General features: G+C 37.6%; 1 protein-coding gene across 2 annotated transcripts in view; it reads left to right on the top strand.

The window, feature by feature from the left end:
* cpm (carboxypeptidase M) overlaps positions 1-16,853 on the top strand; it is a 41,582-nt gene extending 24,729 nt beyond the window's left edge. Inside the window, exons 5-9 of one of the 2 annotated variants that reach the window (XM_056247515.1) lie at positions 3,944-4,131; positions 6,334-6,504; positions 6,916-7,068; positions 10,429-10,577; positions 16,473-16,853. In XM_056247515.1, coding sequence (XP_056103490.1) covers positions 3,944-4,131; positions 6,334-6,504; positions 6,916-7,068; positions 10,429-10,577; positions 16,473-16,667 — 856 coding nt within the window. In that variant the 3' untranslated portion in view covers positions 16,668-16,853. Of the gene's footprint in view, positions 1-3,943; positions 4,132-6,333; positions 6,505-6,915; positions 7,069-10,428; positions 10,578-13,189; positions 13,303-16,472 lie in introns of those variants that run through there. The other variant, XM_056247516.1, reaches the window with a different exon arrangement.
* The last annotated feature ends 270 nt before the right edge of the window (positions 16,854-17,123 follow it).

The raw sequence follows: 17,123 nt of genomic DNA, 5'->3' as shown, positions 1-17,123 counted from the left end.
ATGACTCAGTAAAGCCCTGACATTCTGTTCTATTTATTTAATGAATCATAATGCGATCGTATTATTCAGCTCGCTATTATTAGCCTATGTTTGAGACATCAACCACTGGTCAATGATCATAATGTTTGTATAAACTTGTCATAAAAACCGTAATGATAATTACACTTAAATATTTTCTTCTCAGCCATGTTAACAATTGTCCGTGAGCGAAATCTCCTCCCATCCGTTGTCTGATTGGCCTTTCGCAAGGATTCCTGGGTAGTGAAAGTGCGTGGAGCCTGCATCTATGCGGGCTTCGTGGAAGACCGCTTCAAGGGTACAAAGGGGGCGCTGCTGAGCACACTTCAGAGCGTTAAAATGCTAAATGGGACGGCCTATGGACTCGTAGACTCGGCGAGCACATGCAATTTAAGTCCACGAGACCGAAAGTCCGCATGAAGTGCGCCATTTGGGACAGGGCCATTTAGATGTCGTAATTCCATGATTTGTTGCGTCTGTGTTATGGTTCCGCATGATGGCCCTGTCATCTAACAACCAATCACCGTGAGCATTGCGAGGAAGCTCGTGCATGAGAATTGACGTCATCCATAGATACGAAGACTCACTCTTAGTTTAGGAGTTGTCATTTTTCCTTACTAAGAGTAGGTCTGAAAGGCGTTGTGAATAACTTTTAAGAGAAAACTCCTAGCTAAAATATTTTAGTGCGATTTAGGAGTACTCCTAGTGGTAAGATAAAATTCTTTGTGAATACGGCGCCAGAACTGCTAACAGAACTGAACTGTTTTCAATTTATTTATTTTTGGAAATGCAATTTATTCCTGTGATGGCAAAGCTGAATTTTCATCAGTGAAAATTGTCACATGATCCTTCAGAAATCATTGTAAAAATCTAATTTAGCACTATTTCTTATCAATGTTGAAAACAGTTAATAGTTCAAAAGGACAGCATATGGAGCAAGCTGTGAAGCTTTAACCGGTTGTCAATTCAAAGCCCTAATAAGGAACAATTATTTTCATTTTATTTTTGGGGATTATTTGCTCCGATCCCCTTAAAGTCACAAAAAACTAGTCGACTAAATCAAATCACCCTTGGGATCTAGTATAATCTCAGATATTAGTTTGTGGGAAAAGGTTATATTAGTCATTTGCAGATAGGAATTACAGATATAATTAGCAATATCATGTGGCCACCCTTAAGATTCAGAGGAAATGTGTCATTCTCAAAGGACTAATTGACAGGAAAAGGATGTTCTGATAAATTCATTTGGGAAACGGTCTATATTTGGTAGCTAATGAAATCCGCTCTGTTGTCAGATTTATGTCCAATATGGCAATAATTTGACCTTCCAATTTAAGAAAAGACAACTCTTGAGGTTTTAGACATTTAGGGCGACTTGACTCGATCAAAAGGTCCACAGATGTTTTGGCCTGGCATTCGTAGTTTTCTCAGCGGAAAGAGGCAAATACGCATATGACTGGTCAGTTTGTCATTGGCGCAAATTGAAGTCATCTGAGGTTTCAGTGAAAGTACTATAATTTGAAAGCACAGCTGGACTGCAGGAATTTTCCATTAGGTCGAGTTTGAGAGTCTGCAGTGGAACGTGGCCACTATATCTTCATCTTATATATATCTCACACACCATAAACATAGAGGGTATTTTCCTTGAAAGGGCAACCTGCAATAATTTCTGTCTCGTTTTAACGTACAGAACTAATTAGAAGTAAGCCATTCCTAGGTCGACTTCCTGAGTAGTGTAAACACTGCGGTTCTTTCAAAACATTTGCGTTTGTTTGAGCGGTCGGACATGTCAACCTCTGGCTCTGAACAATGGCAGATACAGGGCGGGGTGGAAGGAGGATTCGGGAAATCCGGCTATGTTTGGAATCGAATACAATTACACTAATTAGTGAATCCTGCACACAGCGTATATACTGTGTATCTAGAAAGTGAACCTGTAAGTATTGTTCAAGAATGGACCTCACCACGCTGCATGCAAGTGGTATCTTGAAAATATAAAGCATTATTTTGCTTTTTTAGATACATTTCTCTACATTCATCAAATATATTTTCACTTTTCAATGTACACAATTGTTTTTAAATGCTTCTGGTGACTTATTGTAATTTTTGGCGTTTGACAGAACCAGTCCCCGTTTAGTTTCATTGTATAGCAAAGAGCAGCTTGCGCATTCTGCTTAACAAACACTTTTGTGTTCTGTTGATGGTTTGTAACACCATGAGAGTGAATAAACAATGACAGAAGTTTTGGTAAATTATTCCTTTACAGATCAGTGAAACACACCCGAAAAATTTCCATTCTGCACTGATCACTCCACAGCCACAAAGCACAACATAAACACTATTTAATGCTTTTCACTCAGGGATTAATGGCTCTCACATATCCTGGCGCCCCGTGACAGCCCTGATACTCCTCCAAATTAAACTGACAGACCTAGAGTGCAAGCTGGCAGAGATTTTATGGCTGTGCGCATGCATAGAGATCTAAGTGTGTGGCATGGCGTGTGTGTAAAATTGTACTGATACAAGTCATCCGAAAAACACCATGATCTAAGCTGTCATTACATACAAACAATGGTTAAAGGAAAGTAAACCACACCGGGTGTTGCTCCATCTCTGATATATAGTGATGTGATTTTATCATTCTAGATATCACAGATGGAGCAATGTGTCTTAGTCTGACCCAGGATCAGTTACCCTAACAAAACCATATCCTGAGCCTGATAAAATAAATGGTATACATTGATCTGAGCACAAATGCAGAAAGCGTCAGACAAGATGAAGGCCGTCAACTATCTGTTCTGCCCCATCAAACTAACAGCTCACCACTAATGGAAACCTCAAGAGCTCTTTTAGACAAATAGTTTATAGAGCTGAAAGCAGTTAATCAACCATTTTAACGACAAAATGTGGTTTGCCACATCGATCAGCTGAAGTGTCTGGCGTGATTTAGATTCTAGGGTCTTAAGAGAGAAATCAGGTGTCTGGATGAGGCCGGCAATCAGCGAAAGAAAACAACCCAAGTCCAAACCGAGCCAGAGACACTAGAGAATCTGAGTGGATTTATGAGGTGCTTAATCAGTTTTCAAAAAGCTTTCAAACAAGTTGAAGAGCTCCAATATTTGCGAGAGAACCTGGCATAAACAAGCTCATCTCTGCCATTAAACTACAAAAGGCAATCGAGGCTGAGAGTGCAGGCCAACTTTTTTTTTATTATTATTGTATTGTGAAAGCAGGAAGAAACAGCTCTGTGTTCAAACGCCAGCGAATTGTGGCACACACACATCCTGTTTATTGCGTCTAGGTTGGTTTCATATGCATTTGACGTTGACCACCCAGGAAGGCTTGATTTTTAAACCTCTAAACCTCTGTACAAAATATATATATATTTGTTCTTTTTACCATACTCTATGGTTGTATGTAATAATTCTGTTGTGCCGGCATCCAGGCATGCTTTAGCTTTAGCTGAGCAGCATTTGTTGACTGAGAGAGGCTGTTTAAAAGCACTTCAAAGCATTGCAACAGTAAGCAGATAGGAATCCCTGAGGGAAGCACTTCTGTATGGCGTAGTAGAGCAGGCGCTCCGTGTTCGGGATTAAGAAGGATCGCTCCACCCGACGGTGTCACGGCAAAACACACTAATCCACCCGCACAAATTTAGACCTGCCAGTGCAAACTAATCCAGAGGGCTGTCACTGGCCTGTTAGTTTGCTAGTTAGTCGTTTGATGTTCTTCATCCTTGAAGATGTTGGTGTCAGCAGCACAGATGCAGGCTGCAGCTGACACAGTCAGGTCTGCTGTTCAATATGTCCACAAAAGAGTCAGGTTATTTGTTGTGAATGTGTCAAAGAAATATTTGCAATTATTCCAGAAAAACACATTTATAGGCCATAGTTTCCTTGAGTAACAAGTTCCTCCTCCCCTCCAGGAATAATAAGAACGGCGTGGACCTGAATCGTAATTTTCCGGATGCATTTGAGAGTAATACCGAGCAGGTAAGTGAGAAAGAAGTCATGGCAGTGATGGACTGGCTGAAGACGGAGACTTTCGTCCTGTCGGCCAATCTCCACGGAGGTGCGGTGGTGGCCAGCTACCCCTACGACAACAGCAACAGAGGTCAGTTGCTTGTACGCATTAACCCTCTGGGGTCCAAGGTGTTTTTGGGGTCCTTGAGATGTTTTGACATACTCTGACATTTGTGCTTTTTTCAGTTGCTTATAAACATATTACTGGCAAAGGTGTAATTACACTCTATTTAGCACAAACAGGGCTACCATAATGTGTTATCAACATGTATGTACATTTTTGTATTTTTGAGAGAATATTGTTTATGCGTGGTTAATTATTGAAAAAACTAAAACTTAAAGTTTCTGAAATAAGGCCACAAAACACATACTAAATATGTGTCCACAAGACTTTTGACTAGTGGATGTTGTCGCCTAGAGTTTTTTTCTTCAAAATGATCTGAAAATCATCCTGCCTTATCATTCACATAAAACAATAGATTGGTTTAAATTTAAAAATGACACTTTTTGTTTGGAAAGGCAATATGCGCAGGGGTGTGACCTGCTGTGATTCACACCTGAGAAGACAATAGGCCCGCATAATGAGCGCATAATGGGGCTGCATACTAATGACCCTTTCATTCAGGTGTGTTACTGAGCCACAAGAATGCAATGACAATATATATATATATATATATGCCTATATAATACAAAATTGGTTCACAGTTCCAATTATTTATTTATTTTTCAAATTGTGCTTGCAAATTGTATAATATCAAATGTAAAAATTTCTAGTAATTGTGCAGTTAATGATCATACTGTTTTTACAGAAAGTTTGGGAATGTATCCCAAATGTGTCACTAATAAAACACAATACAAATAATTTAAAGAGGAGGCTTATATTGAGCTTTTAAGATTTACCTAAGATTTATTTATATGTAGCCTACATATATTTTTGCTATTTTAATAAAAAGGTTACAATTACAACAACAATTAAAATTTTAACTATATTTCAAATGTAATCTTTCTTTGTATTATATACTAAAGTATACATTTTATCATACATATTTCACAGTTGCGGATTAATTAGTTTGAATATAGCCTACAATCGAACAAACACTATAATAACATCTTAGCAAACAAGCTTATTTGATGTGGCAGTATTTTACAGTAAAAACGACATCTTGTCTTTCATATGTAACATATCGTTTTTATGATTAGGACATATAAATGTTAATTTGCAGTTTAATACGTTGCTTATACAAAAATATTTTATTTCAACATATTGTAATTATATATTAATTATAATAATATATATTATTACATAGTGTGTAATAATGCCGTTTCGTGTCTAAGCAAATTACGCTCCTAAACGTTAGGTGGCGTTACTCGGTTTAGAACGTAAGCTCCGCCCCTCACTTCCGGTCCTGGCGCTGGTGTTAGAACGTAAGCTCCGCCCCTTACTTCCGGTTCTGGCGCTGGGGTTCTGAAACTGGTGGTGCTGCGGGTCTGCAGCTGGATACTATTGGAGAATAGAGCGCGCGCTCCGTGGGCGTGGTCAAATTAACTTTAATGAGCTGAGACGAGAACGACTATCATCTCTCTCTTTTCGTACAGATTACATAAAATGAGAAAAAAAAAATTTTTATATAAATTACTTCATTTAAAAGAAGATAATTCAGGCTTCATGCCTGTGTGCCTGTATACCTGTTTGACTGAGTATTTGCAGAGTTACAGATGATTTTTCGGACGCGTTTCAGAATGGACTTCACTGACAGAGAGAACGCAGAACGCGTATCATGTTTATTTTTCTTTATTAGGCGAAAAGCACAACACTTTGTTTTTATTATGAGGTTCCACAAAAAAATACAAACTTAACAGGATCGAATGATGTACAACACTTATATGTAAGATCAAAATTAACAGAGTAATTTGAGTCTCTTTTGCACTGATAAGGAAAAAAGTGAGCTGGTATCGCCGGCGAGACCGCCGACCCCAGAGAGTTAATGAACCCTTTTTCAGTGGGTACCCCCAGTTTTTTTTTTTTTTTAAAGCATAAGGTCATGAAGTTAAATGAAAAAAATATATATATTGTTAGCTCTTAAAAGCCACATAAAACTAGATTCATTGGGCAAGCAGGCCAGTGGAATCTCAAAGCAGAATGGTATAATGTTATAAAAGAAAAGTTTTACCAGAACAGCAATTCAGTTGGAATTGCCTCGAGTCCAGCATCTGAATCTGCACGGCTCATCGCTGGGACTGCAAACATGCCGTGATCATGAGATTAACAGGAATGTTATTCGCTGTCTTTCAGGAAGCGAGCTGCAAGGAGGCCAGAGCATCTCCCCCGACGATGACGTGTTTGTCCACTTGGCAAGGACCTACTCCTACAACCACACTGAAATGCACAACGCAAACAGTTGTTTCGATTTGACGGGCTTTGTCAACGGCATCACTAACGGATACTACTGGTATCCTCTAAAAGGTAAAAGTGTTCAATGCAGCATTTGAATATTTGTGACCTGTGCTAACTGCTCTATTAAGAAATCTTGAAAATGATGTATGAATCGGGCAAAAAATAGAGTCAGCAAAGTAAGTTTTGAGAAAAATCTATTAAGTTTTCTGAAGGTTCCAAAACAAAATCACCTAGCAACCATACCTTAAAATCCCTGGTAATGCCACCAAATTTGGAACACACCAAGTCAAAACTAAATATCTATAGAAAAAATATATATATCCAACTTTTTTTACCAGTATACCACAATTGTTTGATTAATATGAATGAAAACAGACAGCCTATATATTAAGACCTACAGTACCGCACAGATCTAATATAATGTTATACTGTTAGTACCAATCGATGGTTCTGTACTAATTGAATGTGTTTTTCTCTTAGGGGGAATGCAAGACTATAACTATGTGAGGGCACAGTGTTTAGAGCTCACACTGGAAATCTCTTGCTGCAAGTTTCCTCTAGAGTCACAGCTTCCTGGCCTATGGGAGGCCAACAGACCTGCACTACTGGCTTACATGCAGCAAGTACACCTAGGTAGGTACTGCTTAGACACACTTGTCCACTTAAAGGAGCATTATGCATGGTATTCCAAAAAAATATGGAGTCATACAAATAAATAAAAAATCCCTCTTAATCATAACTCATGATCCACTAGAAGTGTGTGCTGGTGTTTGTGTTTAGACGCACTGCCGTGTGCCTGTAAATTCTTATTTTCTTGTTTCGCTGTGCTCGGGACATTTCTGGGCTGTAGCATTTGGCCAGTGCGTGTCGCCCTCAGACAATGACGACGCAGACTCTATCGTCTGTGTCTGAAGCTCCACTAAGTTGTCCTGTATCGACATGAAATTGCTAATGTTAGTTGTCTTGTTGACTGCTATATGTAATTTGATAGATTACTAGGCATCGTTAGTACGTTTTTATGATAACACAATTGTTTATTATCAAGCTAGACTGGCTAAACTCACTTGCAAATTACAGCCAGTCATGTAATTAATAGTGTAACTGTTTGTTCATATACACAATACTGTTTATGATAAACACAATATAAAGAAGAAAAAAATAGCAGTAAAAAGCTCCATTGTCAGTAGCATAGTGATGCATGAATCAATGCTCACACAAAAGTCACTTTCTAATCACTCGACGTTGTGTTGGTCAACGCTGTGAATTTGAACACAATCAAAACTATGCAGAGAACTTTTTTGGCCTCACGTGAAACTCCCGATTGTCCTGTTGCAATAAGTGTATTTCTCCAAGTAACGGTAGATGTGACAACACCTTTAGCTCTTTCATTTGAGATTTTACCAGTGAAACGTCCCACCCACACTTAAATGGCCCCTAAATAAACAAACAAGCTAAGTAAACATTTAAAAAAAAGAAGTTTTGCCAAGCCATATAATTGTAGCCATCAAATAATGAGCTAAATATCATGCGGTATAGGGTACTGTATTATTACAGCACACAGTAAACATATTCTGTTACAGTCGCAATCAAATTACACACACACAGCACTATCCTGACCGTGATTGTCCCACAGGGACAAAGCCGCCGTCCACACCCAGCATTGACACAACTGTCCCTGTAACCCAACCACAAGCAAAACATCCCGACATACACTACCACACCTCTTAAACAACGGTGTGAAAGAAATGGCTAACCAACTACGTGTGTAATACCACGTAGACACGACTACATTTTTTTAATGTCAAGTTATTCGCCTTTTCTGCTTGTAAGATGGTGCTGTGCACCTTTAAAGGTGACATATTATGCCCCTTTTCACAAGATGTAATATGGTGTCCTCATAATGGCCCTCATTTATCAAAAGTGCGTACACCAAATTTCCAGCGTACACCCAAACCCACGGTGACTTTGAGATTTATCAATATGGACGTTGGTGTACGGAACGCTCAAATCCTACGCCAGCTCAGGAGGTGGTGTACGCACGTTTTGTGTTAGTGCAGAAATGCGCAGAAAAACAATTCCTAACACCACAAAACGCACTGACAAACTAAAAGATATGATATATTATGACCAACAACAACAACATAGTAATTATAAACTTCAGTGTTTATTTTTGTGCAACATGGACTTCAATGTTTAATTTGTGTGACTTTACCAAAGCATTTGATTTGAAGCCATATGTATTCCTTCAGTTGCGAGCCTGTGCGCTTTACCCTGACGTTTCATGGTTAGGCCGGCAGGTGCGCACGGACTGGGTTCGGTAACGAAAGGCTTTCAATGACCAAAAAATAATTCAGACTGACAAAATAATAAAAAATACATTCTTCTTCTTTTAAATAATAATAATAATAATACAAATAAATAATAATAACGACGTTCTTCTTCTAAATAACAACAAGCGTCATTAATAATAAAAATCATAATAATAATAAGAATATTACAAATTGTCATGCAATTATTAATGTGAATGAATGGTACTCCACATCACATCATCATCGTCATTATTGTACACCCCAATACATGTGACGCGATTCGAAATTGAATGCTAATTGTTTCAAAAGACGTGCCGTAAAATAATGCATTGTGATAGGACATTTCGGCTCCACGTCGGAGAAGTTTCTCTTCTATGCCGTCTTCCGTGTGTACATGGCGTAAAATGAGGGCGTGGGGGAAGCGGAGACTTGAATATATAGGGGCGTGCTATTCTAATGACGATCGTTTTCAGCCGCGGGATTTATCAAGGGCAGGTATTGCGTACACCTGGATTTCAAAGGTACGCACAGCTTCATAAATCAGGCGGTGAGAGGAGTGTAAGCATAATCTAACGCCAACATATACGCCCGTTTCTACGCAAGAATGATAAATGAGGGCCAATGTGTCTGTGACATTTTTTGCTCAAAATACCCCCAGATCATTAATTATAGCTTGTCAAATTTGCCTCTGTGTGTATGAGCAAAAACGTTTTTGTGTATGTCCCTTTAAATGCAAATGAGCTGCTGTTCCCCCCACCTCCGTTCAGAAGATGGCCGATCCTGTACACGAGGGTGTGATAGTCAGTAACAAAACACGCGAATTTCAGTCAGATTTCATAAATAAGTAGCGGATTGCAGCCTTACAGAGAGACCCAGGAAGAGGTTGCAACTTTTAGACTGCACCTGGACGTTTGTGAATGGTTAGTGGATATATGTATGTAGTTGTTGTGGAGTTAACGTTGCATTGATTCATTTCATATATTTGCAGCATGTACCGTATTGTTTAACTTTTACACAAGTTGACCCTGTGGTCTTTATAAGACAGCTGTGACATTTTTTGGTCAAATAATGTTATGTGTTTGTCTGTGCAGCCAACGACAGAACAGTTTGCATGATTTGTGCTAACAAGACAATACTTTTGCCATTGGTTTTGTCGTTTGCCAAAACAAAATTGTGGCGCCATGGGTGTAAGTTGTACAGTCTAACCGTCACAAACGTGCAGATTAAGGGGTGGTAATATTACAATAAGATCGCCTTCTTACGTCAGAAGGGGAGCTTATTTTTTATTTTATGTTTTGACATGCTTGCAGAGAAAGACTTACCAAAACAGTTACAAGGTTGTCACTTTTCACCTTTTCTGGGTTGGTAGATTCACCGGGGACCCGATTATAGTTCTTTAAACACAGAACAAGTCAGATTTTCATGATGTCCCCTTTTAAAACTCATAGAAGTACACAGACCTGCAACTAGAGTGTTTACATGCGACTCCATACTTGATGGAGGTCATGCAGGTGTACTGTAAACCAGGAGAAGCAATATTTTTCATTTTACTAAAATGGTGGCTGATTGATAGGTGGCCGCTTACTGGCCCAAGTGAAGAATCTACCTTTCTTATATATCAGGTCCAGTGTGATATTTTGCAAACAAAAATCAAGTCAAAGAGTTTTTATTTTATTTTGCACAGGAGTGAAAGGAGTAGTGATGGACTCAGACGGGAAGCCTGTGCAAAACGCTGTAGTCGAGGTGTTGGGAAGAAGAAACCTGTGTCCATTCAGTAGCGATCGTAACGGGGAGTACTTCAGACTGCTGCTGCCCGGCAGCTACACCATCACGGTGAGACACCGCCCCCGTGTGGTCGACTTCAATCTCATTTCTCTGAAAGCTTTGCAGATAAGACAGCACACAAAAAAAAAAAACTCCATATATGGAAGCATATGGGTAGCAATATTCAATTTGAAATGTAATGCAAAATGACAATGCAATATGTAAAATGTCAATGCCTTTCTGTATTTAAATTTACATTTTCCATTACATTTGTGCAATGTTTGGTGCAAAATGAAAATGATAATACAATTATATAATTTACATTTTCCATTTCATACACTAGTTTTAAGATGTAAATTGAATACATATTTTAACGTTATATATTAAGTTGCAAAATGAAAATGTATTACAGAAATGATTAGATATGTTTAATATGTTCAAGCAAAAACTGTAGCAAAATGATCATTTAAATGTTATTTTTCTAAATTGCATTTAGATTCGGTTAAGACACTTGCATTTTCATTAAATGTTAGGGTTAGTATAGTAGTAGCTAATAGTAGCTAATAAGAATAAAGATAAGCATATGTGTATCAGACAATGAGAATATTTAATACAAAACGAAACCATCATTAACACAGTCCAGCATCAGACAACAACAGCGGAGCATAGTAATGTTGACACCAAACGGGTGATACGCCTGATAAGGCAGAACGTGATCCCAGACGTTCCAACATCGCACTGGTTCTATCACCTGCAGACGTGTAATAATCTTCATTCCAACACCTCAAAACATGCCACACATAGCCAATGTTTGCCTGTTGCCGAGAAGGGGGCGGGGCCAACTTTCACGCAGTGATTGACAGGGTGGGAGGGGGCGGGGATGTGATCAGCTCGAAATGCATTTTCAATTTGCACATTGAATTTTGCTACATTCATTGCGGGACATTTAATGAAAATGCAATCGCAAGTGTCTTAACTGTGAGTGTAAATGCAATTAAGAAAAATAACATTTAAATGATCATTTTGCTACAGTTTTTGCTTGGACATGTTAGACATATTCATTTCTGTAATACATTTTTATTTTAATTGTGCAACTTATAAAGCGTTAACATTTGTGTTCAATTTACATATTAAAACCAGTGTATGAAATGGCAAATGTAAATTAAATAACTGTATTTTCATTTTGCACCAACGTTGAATTTAATTTAAATACAGAAATGCATTGACATTTTACATATTACATTTCAAATAGAGTATTGCTACGCATATGCTTCCATATTCAGGGCAAGAGTGATAAGCAATCACATTTAAAAGCGCTATTTGAGTTGTAAAAGTTGAGACTCTCCGGCAGTTACAAAACACCTTCAGAATGCGGCACCTCGGGGTTTGAGTTCGCCAGGGATTTATTGAGCAAATAAAGACGGAGCACAGTATCCACCTCTTATAAACGCACGGCTTTGGTGTCCCCCAAAAATTCATTGTGAAGTAATAAATTACACTTAACTGTAAAGTTGGGGCTAAATGGTCACAGATCAAGGTCAATTCACTCAGACTAAATACAAGGTTGAGATTTGAAAAAACAATAAGCAGTTAAAACAAAAAAAGATTGTGGCCTTGTTGCAGGATCAGTTATTTAACCTGTTAACATACATCAGGATGAACTGATGATAGTTTTAAACTGATCACTAAAACAATTCTGTAGTCAAACAGAGTTATGCCAAATCAAACAATGAGTCCATACTTTTAAAAGAAATGAGCTTGAAAATTAATTTATTATTGGTACATTTTTCCGCCGATACCAATTATTCTGAATATAATCAGAATAATTGTCTGCTGTTAACAGTAATTTAAGTTTGGTAATTTCAAGAAAAATATATGCAATTAATTATTTAAAAGAGCAGGGTTTTTTTTTACTATATGGTTACATTTATTAATATATTTTTAAAATTATACGGTTAAAAGTATTTGTTCTCAGTTTATGCAAATTAGCTCATGCTGAATGAACTAACATGGTAATTTAAAAAAATCCTCATTGTTTGGTGTACATGTATGGAAGTAAAATAATGCCGAATGGTTTTGAAACAAAAAAAGCCTGTTGAATTGCACTACTTGAAAAAAATATGCACTGCATTAACCATGCTTGCATTTGAATACATTGTATTTTTAGGGCTTGCATTTTTATGGGCTGTGAAATTTAGCGTGGTTGAATATTTAAGCTGTGAATATTTCTAATCAAAACATTTAAAACACATTTTCATTATTAAAAATTCAATAATCCATATTCACCTTCATATTTCACTTCCAAAATATTCAAACTGTTTAAAAATACAACCTATAATATTGAACAGGCGGGTTTCGTTCCATTTTATTTCGCTTTGCAAATTCGCTTCCACAAATTCAGTGGTTCAAATTCGACAGTAAATTCAACATTGACGTCCAGGAACTGCAGGAAAAGCAGTCGATTACCGAGCATAATCTCCATCTGCTGTTAGTCGATCTCACCAGCAGGAGGTGCAAGCGCGTTGGCGAAGACCAGAGCAAGCCATTCATTCATAGCAATTGAGCATGCATTAAGTTTTTGTGATGATTATCTGGGTTAGTATTATGTGGAAAAGATGATAAAGACACAAAAGCTATGTTTGTTTAATTCAATAGCTTTCCTTGTTACTTTCCCTGTGTAGTCTACATGTTATCAGCTTTCTCTACCATGAACGGGATTATAATCGGTTTCCCTCAATACCTCATCATCCTCAAGGATATCGTAGCTTAATGGACTAATACAGTGATAAAAAAGACTAACTCACACCATATTGGGGATGTAGGCTGTACTAATATTGGCTACAGGCAAGCAGACTCAGAATATGAACTAAATACGCAGTTTCATGCTGAGCGTTTCCCAGTGCTACTGGCATAAAATCAACACTTGATCAATTCATACTAACACTTTCTCTTCTATTCTATAAGTATGCCTACATGTACATTACACTACATTAGATTAAACTGGGAAGGGTCATAGCACTTGCAAATATTTGTTGTCCTATTATAACTGTAGTCGCTATCCCGTCTATCCTAACTGTAGTCGCTTTGGATAAAAGCATCTGCTAAATGACTAAATGTAAAATTGGCTTGACATTCGCACATTTAGGGACTGTCTCTTACTTCAATTTATTTAAATAAATAATCTAAATAATCTAGATCAAAAATCTAAAAGGTGCGCATTATACCCACCACTTTACAGTTGGTTTTATGACTTGAAGTCTTTCTTTTCAAATGCTATTGAAGTTAGAATTGTGCCAATGTCAAGCCAACTTTATGCCAGTATATAAATCACTGGGAAACGCTCAGAATATGAACTTAACGTGCAAAGTTTAATGCTGAGTCTGCGAGTTTGGTGTTTTATATCACTGTATTAGTCCATTAAGCTACGTTAAGTGTTTTATATGTCCAGCAGGGGAATCCTGAAGTATTGAGGGAAACCCTAGCCTACTGCATGCAGCACATCTCTGCAATATAAAGTTAACTAAACAACCAAGAGAAATATAGGTCTACCTCAAATGTAACCTTGGATCTGTAGGCCTACATCCGCGGAATAACATTATAATCTCGTTCACGGTAGAGAAAGATGCATGTAGGCTGCACAGGGAAAGTAACTCGTGAAGACACTGAATTTAACATAAAACAGCCATCCTAATAATGACGATAAAATATACACTTAAATTGCTGAGTTTTTATGAATGAATGGCTTCCTCGTCAACAACACGCACTTGCACCTCCTGCTGGTGAGATCGACTAACAGCAGATAGAGATTATGCTCGGTAATCTACTGCTTTTCCTGGATGTCAACATGGAATTTGAACCACAAAGCAAAATGGACCGAAAATTGCCTGTTGAATATTATAGGTTGTATTTTTAAACAGTTTGAATAGAAATATGAATATGGATTATTGAATTTTTAATAATGAAAAATTTCACAGCCCATAAAAGTGCAATACAACAGGCTTTTTTGTTTCAAAAACATTTGGCATTATTTTACTTCCATACACATGAAGCATTAATGATATCTTATGCATAGGCTATATAAACAGAAAATTATTAGAATATGCTTGCAATGCAGGCCTTTGGAGAAACATCAGTAAGAGCTTTATTGCACACACTAGGAATTTTCCTAGGTAAATGAAGCTTCCAGTGCACATGTATAAATACAAGACACATAATAATACAATGTAAGTATATACATATGAACACTTTACAGTATTATGGATAATAAAGTTAATTAACAAGACATTGCACTAATGATTGTGTTCCTGGATGATCTAGTGCCCAGTGTATTGAATCGCCGGCCAGAAGGCAACAGTTCAAATAGGTTGTGACCAGGGTGAGCACCAATAATCCTCTCAGCAGTCCTGAACTATGAAGGTAAAAGATTAGCAAACCTATGGAGCATATGTAGATATACAGGTCCTTCTCAAAAAATTAGCATCTTGTGATAAAGTTCATTATTTTCCATAATGCAATGATAAAAATTTAACTTTCATATATTTTAGATTCATTGCACACAGCTCATGAAAACCCAAAATTCCTGTCTCAAAAAAATAGCATATCATGAAAAGGGTCTCTAAACGAGCTATTAACCTAATCATCTGAAGTCTGTGGGAAGGAAAAAGTGTGGCAAAAAAACACTGATTTTGGGTTTTCATGAGCTGTATGCCAAAATCATCAGTATTAAAACAATAAAAGACCTGAAATATTTCAGTTGCTGTGCAATGAATCGAAAATATATGAAAGTTTTATCATTACATTATGGAAAATAATGAACTTTATCACAATATGCTAATTTTTTTAGAAGGACCTGTATAATTGAGAACTTGTACACTGAAATTTACACTCGCAGAGATAGTCACAAATGTGTAAAATGCCATTCACAGTACAATCTTAATTGTGCACTTGCAACTCAGTGGCGCTGAGAGAGAAAGGCAATTTTATTGGTTGGCGCCTAACGCATACTTTTGTATGCGATGATGTCACAAAACCCACGCCTCGGGGATGCTCTGAAACGCTAATGTGGCTAAATGCATTAGACAGTGATTTTAAAAGAAATACAGATGAGCCCAACACATTTAATTACATGTCAACTGTTTTCCTCCCATAGAAAATGGGACGAAAACCATTATTCTATTCTGTACATAGTAGGCTTATGCTTAATTAGTTTGGTGTTTACTAAGTTTGATCATTTATTTCTTTTAATATCACTGTCTAATGCATTAAGCCACATTAGCGTTTTGTGACTTCATCACGTACAAAAGTAATACCATTTCATTGGTTAGGCGCCAACCAATAAACCGACTCCTTTGTGCCCTACACCGCCTTTCTCTCTTGTCGCTGAGTTACGCATTTGATATATCTTGAAAATAGTATCAAAAGCCTAAGTGATGTTGTAATGCAAATATGTACAACAAGTTTCTGTCTGTAAATTTTAGCGTACAAGTATGAAAAATGATTGCTACTCTTTTTACCTTCATACCGGAGTAGTCTTATGTAGCGGAGTAAAACTGGGTAAGCAGGTTGCACTTCAGCTGATGAAGGAACTACAACCTCTGCTGGGCTTTTTTCACAATGGAGTCAATGTGACTGTCCCACTTCAGGCCCTGGAACTTGAATGACGCCACAGTGCTGTCCATGATGATTAGGGAGGGGAGTGTTGGGGTGTTCTTCCTGAAGTCCACTATCATTTCCACTGTTCTGCTCCAGGTTGTTGTGACTGCCTCTCACCTGTAAGGGTGCAAGAGGTTCCAAATGACATTCTGAAAGAAGGAAACACAATATGAAAACAACATCACTACATTTTACCATCCTCACATCAAATCCATTTATATTTGGAATACAGACATGCCAATAAAGCTATTCAAATAGACATTTATACATAGTTTTGACTACAGAGGTTACTCATTGTTGCTTTGTCTACAGGTGACACACCCAGGACACAAGACCCTCACACAGAGCATTAAAGTGCCATATGGTCCCGACTCGTTCTCTGCCCTGACACACAACTTCCTCCTTCAGCAGAGTGACAACAGCACAACAGGAACAGCACAACCCCAGTCCTGCACCAACGCAATCACAACACTTACCTTATTCATCCTACAAAGACTGCTGTCCTGAGAGGGAGCAAAGACTCTTTTAAACATTAAGGACAAACTGAACTGCCTTTCTTGCACATTCATATTTTTTAATTCTGTACTAAATCATGATGCCATCCATATCTAGCATTGTCAAACATTCAATAGTAGCATGTAAAGACTTGATCCGCAGCGCAACGTTTTGAAACAGTACAGGTAAACGTGAAACGTTTTCCTGTGTCTCAGATAATGCTTTATAATGCTGTCAAATTTAAGATGCCTGCATATCTGCTTTTAATATTGGAAGACCAGTTGCTACAATACTGACATATGAAGATTGATAAAAGTTGAAGGATATGTGTACGATTTTTAATTCTTGGAGAACCTTACCAGTCATGATTGTTTTTATTTGAAGATGCTGCAGATAGTTTGTCAGGAAAATTATCATAACCTTTTGCATATTAATGTGTCTTTGCATCTGTGTAACATGAAGACAACC

This window comes from Rhinichthys klamathensis, unplaced genomic scaffold (genome assembly GCF_029890125.1).
Source record: "Rhinichthys klamathensis goyatoka isolate OS25496 unplaced genomic scaffold, OSU_Roscu_1.1 h1tg000048l_1, whole genome shotgun sequence".
NCBI lineage: Eukaryota > Metazoa > Chordata > Actinopteri > Cypriniformes > Leuciscidae > Rhinichthys > Rhinichthys klamathensis.
Note: the sequence above shows the minus strand (reverse complement) of the source record. Positions and strands in the feature narration are given on the sequence as shown.